Consider the following 10,602-nt stretch of genomic DNA (forward strand, 5'->3'; position numbering starts at 1 on the left):
GTTACATGAAAAAATTGCATATGAGCCCGTGATTTTTTATTTATTTATGAAATACGTACATATTTGTACGTAAAAAAGAGCATACTCAAAACATGATATATACTACCTAAAAATTAGTATATATACTACCTAATCATTGTTATATACTACATACTACACGTACATACTCTTGGTTTTGACGGATACTACATACAACATAAAAAACGCAAGTGGTGTATATATATATATATATATATATATATATATATATATATATATATATATATATATATATATATAGCCGAAAGAAGTCGGTTAGGGGAGCCACGAGGGGGGCGCGCCTCCCTGCCTCGTGGCTTCCTCGAAGCTTCCCTGATGTCTACTCCAAGTCTCCTCGATTGCTTCCGTTCCAAAAATAACTCTCCCCAAGGTTTCATTCAGTTTGGACTCCATTTGATATTCCTTTTCTTCGAGATACTGAAATAGGCAAGAAAACAGCATTTTGGGCTGGGCCTCCGGTTAATAGGTTAATCCCAAAAATAATATAAAAGTGTATAATAAAGCCCATAAACATCCAAAACGGGTAATATAATAGCATGGAACAATCAAAAATTATAGATACGTTGGAGACGTATCAAGGTGCACCTCCATTGACACAACTGCTCGCCTCGAGCACCGACGTTGATATGAGCAGTAATCGATCCCGCCGCCACAACACTTCTTCCACCCACTTCCACCCCAAATCCACCTCCACTGCCTAGCTCGCCGGTCTGGGAACCAGTCCGCATGAGCTAACGAGCCGAGCGCCGCAGACGCTCACCCAGAACAGCACCACCAGAGGTCTCCAGCCCGACACCTCGCCACGACAGCCGAAGAGAGCCTCATGTGCTGCCCCTATCCGAGCGAACATGGAGGAGGCCCTCGAGGCCCGGATTAGTCTGCATGGCCGCTCATGCGCGCCCACCGCTGCACACCCTCCACCTCGAGTTATACGGAGCCGTCGAGGACGAGCAAGATGTCGCCGCCATGGAGGAAGTACGCGGCCCGCCTAACTGGACGGTCGATTCACCCGAGAAGCAACGCCATCAGGCAAGAAAATGAGAGCCCCGCCGCCCCCTTCCCTGGGCACCCATGGGCTTCGCCGGCGTCCCCTCCGGCTGCGATGATGCGGGGAAGGGGTGGTGGGAGGTCCTGGCGGCGACAGACTAGGGTTTCCCCCGTTTCACCAGAGAGGGCGGAGCGAGGGGGAGGATAAACCTTTGGCCCAACAAATTCTTTCTGAATTGGGCTGCTAGTGTTGTGTGATCCAAAGATCCAGAAAGCAATAGAGGTGCCACTGCCAATAATCACCTTGGAGATGGAGCAAAACAAGGGGAGTCCTTTGGGCGATATCTCGCCAAAGAGCAGTATCGAGGCGACCCAAGTCACCCAGGCCGCGAGAGGTGGTCCACTCGTAGGTAGTCGATAGGTGATTTTGAGCAGACAATGGAAAGTCCATGTGAAGCTTAAGAAGGTGTTTCAGGGACAGAGATCGTTGAAGCTCCCAGATAAATACCCACCTCATCCCGGCGCACTGCTGCAATTGCTCCCCTATCCCCACGACGTCTGAGTGCCACGTCGACATGGACCTTAACAAAGCCCGTCGAGGGTCCAGACAACCACCCAACATGCCCCTGTCTTCCCCCTCGGAGGTCCAGACAACCCTCGACATGCCCCTATCTTTTCCCTTCCCATGATTGAAGCATGCATTTTTCTCTTAGAAGGATGGAGCATGTGTCGTCTATATGACAAGTTTTTTTGCACTTGTTTTGCACCCAAAATGACTATCTATTTTCTTGACGTCCATATATTGAATGATTTAAGGAGGGGGAGTGTATTTCTTGGCCTAAACGATACGTCTGTATATTAAATCCTCATGTCCAGGAAGTGGTGCTTGAGCAGCGCCAGTTCTTGGGCTAGCACGACGGTTGTGACGATAGCGTGGAGCTGATACGTGTCGCAAGTGAGGGCACCCACTGCAAGGAGCTCACCAATGCCGGCCATCGGCACGCTATGGCTCGACATGTAGGGTTGGCAATGGGCAGAATTGCTAGGCAAAACTAAATGTAGATCCATGTCAATATCCACGAGCCAATCCATTACCCACCCGTGAATAAATATCCATGGGACACGAATGTTATCATGGCGAGGTTAATTTTTGTAAAATGTTTGTGCGCTTCACTTATGTTTTCTTCTTTTTTTATTGCCCACAACATTCTAGGTATGTTGAGCATCGTTTCATCTAACTAGATGACCCGGTTGCGCCAATGGCGCAAGAAGCCAGTTAGAAGCAATGTTAGTAGTGAATAAGTAGTATGCGTAAATGAAAAGATGATGCAATGTGGATTGTATTAAAGATAGTAGAATGGCCTAAACCGGTTAGCGAAAGAAGCTAATTAAAACCAAGAATTATGGTATCAATAACCATTTTATATGCACAAAGATCATTTCATTATTGGCCAAAGAGAAAACAAATATGGTCATGCCATATTGTTCGAAGCCACTCTCATTAAAATAGCATCCAGTATGACATGAACTGTTTTGAATAAGTTGGAATCATAGATATCTAAACAAGCAACATCCACCTTCAGGACCTGATGCATAAGAAATGGCCTCTCACGAACCATATCCATTCAAGTAGGCTGTAAAGGGAAAGAAAGATAAAGATAAACAATTAACAATTGCTTCACCTTCACGATTAGGGGTTAGATGCAACAATGAAATTTTGTAGACAAGCAAGAGCATGTACCACTGTAATATAGTAGTATGAAATTAGCAAGAACACATATAGTTTTCCAGAAATACTAAATACTAAATAGAAAAAACACATTCTTTTCCTTTCTAAATTAATTTAAAATCTTATTAATAATACATATTACCATATTGGCAGGTTTCCTAACTATAATCATTCATTTTGATGGATTAATCCCTACCCACCTAGTACTGAAATGAGAATCAACTCTGCTTTCATTCATGATGCAAACTCTTACACGTAAGAGCTAAATTTGGATCTAGAGGGAGAGGGCGTCTAGAGACTGTGAGGGGGGAGGAGAGGAAGATTACCCGTGCCAAGCAAAACTCCTGTTGTGCAAGTAGTTTTGATGGAACACTACAGGTAGGTGCTCAGAGTACTCCAAACTCCTACAAAACTGTACACAAACAAAGTACTTCAGTAGATGAGCCGTTCAATTTGAGGAGTTCGGAATTGTAAACAAACTCAAGAAAGTTCAAGTAATGTTTGCTGCAACCGAAAAGAAGGTGATATTGATATGAGAGAACCAGTAACATTTGCAATAGCAAAATGTTGGCATCACCACGAGTAAGCAGCTGAAACACATGAAGATTTTCTCTCCTTTTTTTGTAAAGTGAACATGCATTGGCTCTAGACGTTGACCAAAGAGGCCCTGCATATATATCGTGTACCTTGCTCCTCAAAAACAACAACTCTGTCCTAAGGGGAAAACATTTAGGGATTTTTTATAGACTTTCATTCTTATTTTTACCACAAGCTATTTTACTAATTCAATTTTCAACAATAACATAACCAGAGGTACATACAAATGAGCTAGAAATTCCTAGAGCGACCAAAATGAATAGAAACAGGAGTGGAACTTTGGTAATGTTGAAAAGCTTCCATTATTTTAGATTGCCATTGTAACCTTAAAATATTCTAACTCTGTATGAAGGACATATTTTGAAATGATTTGGCAACACAATCAAAAACAGGGACAAACCTATCACAGTTTCATGGCATGATAGTATGTAGATAGAACGACCTATTAGTTTGTAGATAACAAAGCACAAGTTTAGATGAAAGAAATATATGATTGACCTGTCACTGAAGAGAAATAAGCACATCTGGACAAGCACCTCAAAATGTCCTTTTGAACAATTCCGCAAAGAACCACTGGCTACTGGACCTGAATAACAAACGTAGCAGAAAACAGTGACGTTACACATGGATTTGTAATCGGATCGTTATTGTAGCTGAAATAACACCTTGCGTCATAAAAAATATATGATTATTTGCCTTAGATGTTCTACCCATCCTTTTTCCACCTCATGGAGAAATGATGGAAGTAGTACATTAAATCAAAAACCAAAGATAGAGCGACAATGACTTTTCTCACTAAAACTCAACATAATGATGATCTTCCACATAGATCTTGAAAAATAAATCAGCCATGTGACCAAGAAATAGCGAAAAAGTGCAGAAGTGCCTATGGATTGGTGACTGTACCTCTTACCCTGTCAACAAATTAGAGCAAGATACTCGGCTTGCAAAGGTACCATACCTCGGCGCACATTCAGCTGAGCTCACCCCCTTAAACTTGCAAGATGTGTGGGAATCCCACAAGAATGAAAGGCCTCATAGATATCCTCCCTGCTGAATCTGGTGCTAGCAACAGCAAGTTCCTCACACTAAAATCAAGTGTCGTCCTGCGATTATGAGCACCAAGGGATAACAGGAGAGAATAAAAGCAATAGGAAGAGGAAAAGCCATTGCAGCAGCACCGTGACGGATGTAGACGGCGACGACAACCAGGCGTACTCGACCTCAACCACCGGTTCCGATGTCAACCATCTCCATATCTTGCGGTGTGGAGGCAGCCCAACATCCACTATTATTTCCAACAAACCTTAACTGGCCAGCATCTAAAATAATTGCGATGTCGGAAGGAAGGAACGACCAACACAAAGACACATTAGTTTGTCCGTACACATGCATATAAAATAAAACAAGCTGAGAAGGAATTAACAAGCTATAGAAGTACATGTAGCCATTCAAAGAAAACAACTGCCTAGCAGATAGAACCAAAGATGCATGGACGGGCAAAAAAATTGAATCTCGAATCAGACAAACCTGTCTGGTAGACGATGATGTTACAACCAACAGCGAGCAAGACCTGCAAAATAATAGATCAAGCCTACACATCAGCCCATGCTCAAAGAAGCGAGAACAACTGGGAAAAGGCAGATTGAGGAAGGGGAAAAGGAAACACATCGTACGTGTGTTTGTTGGACTACAACTCTTACTGACGCATCTGGACATAGAGGCCCGATCGGGTAACTTGCAGCGCCTCGACAATCCGGCTAGTATTTGCAGTTGCATCCCGACTCGAGCTTCTTTTTTCCTTTTTTTTCCGCCACATACGCAAACATTCGCTTCTGTTCCCACGTAGTACGACGACGGAGACCATCTTTCCTTCCTTCCTTCCTTTTCTCTCTCTCTCCCTCTCTCTCTCAGCGAAAAAGAAAAGAAAAAAGGTCGCCGAGCTGAGTTGGGGAAAAAGGCCGCTTTCGTCGCCCGACCCGGCCTTCTTCCCCGATTCCGGCCACGGTTGCCGCCGATGCCTCTGCTTCTCCACTCTTCGATTTACCTCACCAACCACCAAATATGGCGTCCATTTTCGCCGCCAGGCCAGGGAGACTGTACATAGCCTGCGGTGCGGCCCCCCAGAAACGGAGTCGCGGGAGCTCCCTCCCCGCCGCCACCACCTACGTACATATGCTCTGCTCTGCTCTCTTCATCCCCTGTTCCTGTTCCCGGCGGCGGCGTGCCAATGGGAAGAGAAAAGAACCAACTCCCGCGATCGTTGCCGCCGTCGGTATTTTACTATTCTACACAAGAGATGCCGATTTTTTTTGCGGAAATAAAGCTTTCATTACTCAATCACCGGAGTATTACAATCGTTGGAAGCTATTCCCAGGACTTCCGAAGGCCCTGCTCCAAGCCAAGTCATAGTCTTGCAAATGAACACCAATATTCAACAGTTGTAAAAATAAATGGGTTACAGTAGTAATGTCGAATGCTCAAATCTGGCTGAAACGGTTGTGAAATGCATGTTTTTACAAATTAACCCTGAATTGCAAGTTTATAGCCAAAAAATTACAGCAGCATGCCGAATTTTGGTCATTGGATTGATCTGAAATGAAGTTATAAATTAACCCTGAATTGCAAGTTTATAGCCAAAAAATTACAGCGACGTATAATCCAACACAACATGGTGTACATATGCAGCTGGGAGCAAAACACTATAAATTCAAATAATCTATAGAATTAGCATTAGCTCAACTTCATAGTGTCACTTTCAGGGTGTTGAATTTTCACCTCAACTTCATAGTATCATTTTGCAAAAGAACATCGATATAGGTTGTTAGAAAAAAAACAGCTATGGGCAGTAAGTGGAATTTCCAAATCCAGATTGGCTGCATTTTTTTCAGCCAAAAATTGGAACTGTATGCCAACATATTGTATTGACCATGGACCGCAATTCCAGCATATGCTCAGAGAAAAAGTAATAGATAGCACCTGCCCTGCTTACAGGCCACCATAGTTCATCTAAAAAGGTTTGATGACTGAATTTATCTAAAAAGATTCGATGCTAGAAGGTTTGTGTGTTTGTTTATTTGTCTACTGCCTGAATGAGGGAGTATGCAGTGTTGAGAAGATTTGAGTGGAAATTCTATATATTCACATGAATCTTTGTTCTTTTTAGCTAGATTGTTAGTTCATTGATACTCCTTAACAATAAATAATAACCAACAAGCTACCTCCCCTCGCAGTATGACCAGGTTTGTTTGCTTTCGCCATCTTGACATAGTCTTGTGTTGTTTTTATTGTTTTAGTGTGCTTTGGAGGTCAACACACTAGACATGGCAGGTGGAGAGAGCAAGCTGGCTGACCATGATCTGGCGCTGCATGAACTGGAGAAGGTAGGGTTATGTATTTCTTATCTAAACTCTGTAACATGTTTAGTTTTAGTTTTCAGAGTGCTGAATTTTCACCTCAACTTTAGAGTGTCATTTCGAAAATGAACACCGATGTCCGCAGTTATAAAAAAAGAAGTTACAGATGGTAATGCTGAATGCACACTGAAAAAGCGAATATATGTCGATGCCGAATTCTGTTTTTACTGATCATGGATGACAAATGCTTAGAGAGGCAGTATCAGAGAGCAGTACTTGCCCTTCTTTACAAGCGAAAACATGTAGTTGGGAGTTAAAACAATGTCGAATTCAGATCATCTATCTGTACCCCCATTTTAATGCTAGAATTAGCTTCAGTGTTAGTCCCTCATTCAATCCAGATGCTATTCAGGCAGTATTCCCCCTAAATTAGTATCAGGAAGAGTCAGCGTAAGATGGTTTCAGTGGAACTCTAGACAAATATTGGCACTCCCACTTTTAGAGATTATCGCTACATTCATAGCTAACAGACTACAAGCAGGGGAGAAGCTCCCAAAGGAAGACCATCAACATCTTTATGCGGTAATGACGTATGTGAGAAATATTCTGGATGAGGAATGGAAAAGGATGAAAGATTCATTGCAAGACCTCAACAGAGAGCAGGTTAATAACAAAGAGCTCCAAGAGAATCGCCAAGATTTGATGCAGGTAAATTAAAAGCCCATAGTTTTTGAAAGTTCTAGTTGCTCTATTTGGGAGGAGTTACATTGTTACTAAAAGTTTTCCTCATTGAAATGATCATAATGTGCAGGGTTTCGAGAACATGCCGATTAGTGGCGGCACCATTGTTGGAATAAAAAGGACGGGCTTAAGCTGCAAGGTTGGTCTCGTATTGGCAGGAAGAAATACAGAAGCCATCATGGCGTCCATTTACGACTATTCAGGTCAATGAAGACGATAAGGTGTCTATCCAATTTCCCTACAGCATTCATGCACTTACATTCTCTGAATTTTCTGAACAAACACTAGGTGTTTTTGGACAATTGCAGGAGGTTATAGATGAAAAATAAGTAATTAAGTGTCAATTTTTTTTATGTTTTAGGTGTTCAAAATGTTTATGTCTTATGTGTTCAATTTTTCTATACATTTGCTCAGACTGAAACAACTGTGACTTGGGACAAAACAAGAATGGACTATTCTATCAAAAGAGAGGGCACTTCAACATGCAACACTATGACGACACATAATATTCAGGAAAAGCTCAGGTAATCACATCTTAATGATTTCAGAACTCCAGAGTTACTTCATCACAAAAGAAGAATTCTAGAGTTACCATGGCAATTTAAACTGCACCCTGGTAAGCTAAACAACACAATAGCTCTAGCACCGAAAGGTTGGAAATATTGACACCCATAAAGGCTGCAAATTATTATAGGTGAAACTTGAAAAGGATAACATAGCGATACAATCTCCTGGTTCAAATGTAGTTGCACAAAAGACAAAGCAATCATTCAACATAAAACTAGCAATGTTGTTCACATAACCATGAGGCCTTGACATCTACCTAGATAAGGGGTACACTAACAATGCACAGGCAAGTTAACTCACCCTCAAAGAGCTGGCAACAACCATGCAGCTGCTCTTTACTTGTCAGTTATCACCACCACAAATCCAATCCCACGCTGTAGATCAACAAACCCTGCTGTGGATTCATAAGCACCAGCATCCCTAAAAAATCACTATCCATGGTAGGTTAAGTTGCTCCATTTTATAGGATTCAGAACCTCACTCGAGCCTTCGAATATTAAGCATCCTCTCAGAAATGTAAGTTCAACTGACTCTAACTTCATCGTCCATCTAACTGTGAATTTGTGAAAGAAAGCAGAAATGGCAATCATCATCAAGACATGGTATATTCAATTTTGCAGAGTCAGCACTTAACCTCAGGACATGATCTCTTGCATTTGTCAATCGTACATCCAAAGTAGCCATTTTTCTCATGAGAGACATCTTCTCATCCTCAATTGTGAAAAAGGCTGCTGCCTCGGTAGTATTTGCTTCATCATCATCAATCAAAGCTTCTTTGAAAGATTGCAATGCTGTGATAAGGATAGGACGAGGTTTTTCTTTGCCCACAGGACTATCCTCTGCAGCACAGTTTTTAGTAACTTTAGCTTCTGAACCATCCTGTCAAAAAGAAAAAGAAAAACATGAGTGTACATTCATGCAAGCCTATAGATCCTAATGATACAGACCAACCTTTTATCTTTAACACAAGCAACAAAAGTAAAATGCTCCACAATAACCATCTCATGGTAGTTACCAATTATCATGGAGTCTTTTTAGTGTATAAAATTTCAAAATACAAATATCAGCAAGTGCCATGTGCTTAATCTGCACAAAACCTCATGGTAAGAAAAATGAAAACTCTGGAGACAAACTAACTGTTTCATAACAGCTTTAACAAGACTACAGTAACATACAATCTGGAGACCAAACCAAAGGTAGGAAGAAATTTCACCGGAACCATCCCACATAAGCATGGGCTCACCTTGTTGTATACCAAAGAAGGAGGCCACGGCATGACATAGGGATGGGCATCATGATGACTCTGATATGGGCCCTCAAAGAGCTGATGCAGTTCTGAAGTCTCCAGGCAAAATGATAGGAACCACTCTGAAGAATTACTACGGTTCCGACATTCAGCAACTGACAGGTACACAAAGCCATCAATAACTGACAAAATTCCTACTTTGGAATGAATTACCATTGAACAATTAATGAACTCAACAATTGCGCACAATGGAAACGACTTGTCAAACATCCATCTCTCCACACCATCGCTATCTTTTCCCCACAACCAAACAAAAAGCATCCCATCATTGATGCCCTCAAAATTTAGGTGCACGATACAGAGCTTCCCGTCCTTGGTCTCGCCAAGCTTGAATGTAGTAAAGAGCACCGTACTCAAGGGCCGCGGCATATCCATTCGGTGGAACTGAGATGTCGTCGCATTGAGCACGAGCATACCGGCTCCCTTCGGAAATATCCAGTATATGAATCCATCAACCACCTTACCAGGGTTTATAGAGCTTCTGGCATTCTTGGGCACCAGGCCCAGGGCCTTTGTTTCCACCCAAGGGAAAATTTGCCACTCCATGGTGTTGGATGAGAAGAGAGCGACACTTGCCCGCGCCCAATAGCGGTCATGGCGGATGCAGACCACATGCTGCAGCCCCTGGTCCTCCTGGTAGGAGAGCGTGTGGAACTCAAGGAAGCTGTTGTCCTTCAAAACTTGCCTGTCGGGGTAAAGGGACAGGGCCTGCCTCAGCGGGCTGTAGCTGGCTCGCTGCTTCCGGTGGGCGATTTGAATCTCGTCGCCCAACATGTAGTCGAACTCCCACCCGGAGTCGTCGACGTGCTTGAGGCCGTGCATGCGGCGGGTCTTGAAGAAATCGGCGCCGCGGAAGGCGTCGGCGAGGCCCGTGTCGGAGGGGCGCCAGGGGGAGGGGTAGACCAGGACCAGATCCATGTAAATTTCAAGGAAGAACGCGAGGAGGGGCGGCGGGCAGAGCGAGCGGAAGCGGCGGCGGAAGGCGGGGTCCGAGCGGACGTCACGGAGGAAGGCGCAGCAGGAGAAGGCGGCGCGGGCGAGGTTCGGGAGCTCGGGGACGCGGGCTAAGATCTTGCGGAGCAGGTCGTCGCAGAGAGCGCTGATGGTGGTTTGAGCGGGCGGTGGGGGTCTCGCCGGCGGCGACGATGGTAGGGTGGACATGGCGTGGGGTGGGAGCTCTCAGAAAAGGGGACTTTTTTCGTGAAGAAATGGCGAGCTTTTTTTAGGAGTTGGGGAAGAGCAGTAGGACTGTGGGCCGGCCCATTTGTTGAAAACGCAAC

At 43.6% G+C, this 10,602-nt stretch overlaps 1 protein-coding gene across 9 annotated transcripts; it reads right to left on the reverse strand.

Moving 5' to 3' along the window:
- Nucleotides 1–2,568: 2,568 nt before the first annotated feature.
- On the reverse strand, nt 2,569–10,516 carry LOC119363317. Of its 9 annotated transcripts, XM_037628650.1 has the most exons (6): nt 9,260–10,516; nt 5,029–8,895; nt 4,314–4,925; nt 3,851–3,938; nt 3,082–3,167; nt 2,569–2,660 (listed from the first exon to the last, which is right to left on the reverse strand). In XM_037628650.1, the coding sequence occupies exons 1-2, from the start codon at nt 10,481–10,483 to the stop codon at nt 8,566–8,568; spliced, it is 1,554 nt and encodes a 517-aa protein (XP_037484547.1). In that variant the 5' UTR covers nt 10,484–10,516; the 3' UTR covers nt 2,569–2,660; nt 3,082–3,167; nt 3,851–3,938; nt 4,314–4,925; nt 5,029–8,565. The 9 variants fall into 9 exon arrangements, with proteins under 9 accessions (XP_037484547.1, XP_037484553.1, XP_037484550.1 ...); XM_037628656.1 differs by having other exon boundaries at nt 3,082–4,674; nt 4,883–4,925; nt 8,317–8,895; XM_037628653.1 differs by having other exon boundaries at nt 3,082–4,674; nt 4,883–4,925.
- Between the last annotated feature and the right edge of the window lie 86 nt (nt 10,517–10,602).

Source organism: Triticum dicoccoides, chromosome 2B, assembly GCF_002162155.2.
Source record: "Triticum dicoccoides isolate Atlit2015 ecotype Zavitan chromosome 2B, WEW_v2.0, whole genome shotgun sequence".
Taxonomy (NCBI): domain Eukaryota; kingdom Viridiplantae; phylum Streptophyta; class Magnoliopsida; order Poales; family Poaceae; genus Triticum; species Triticum dicoccoides.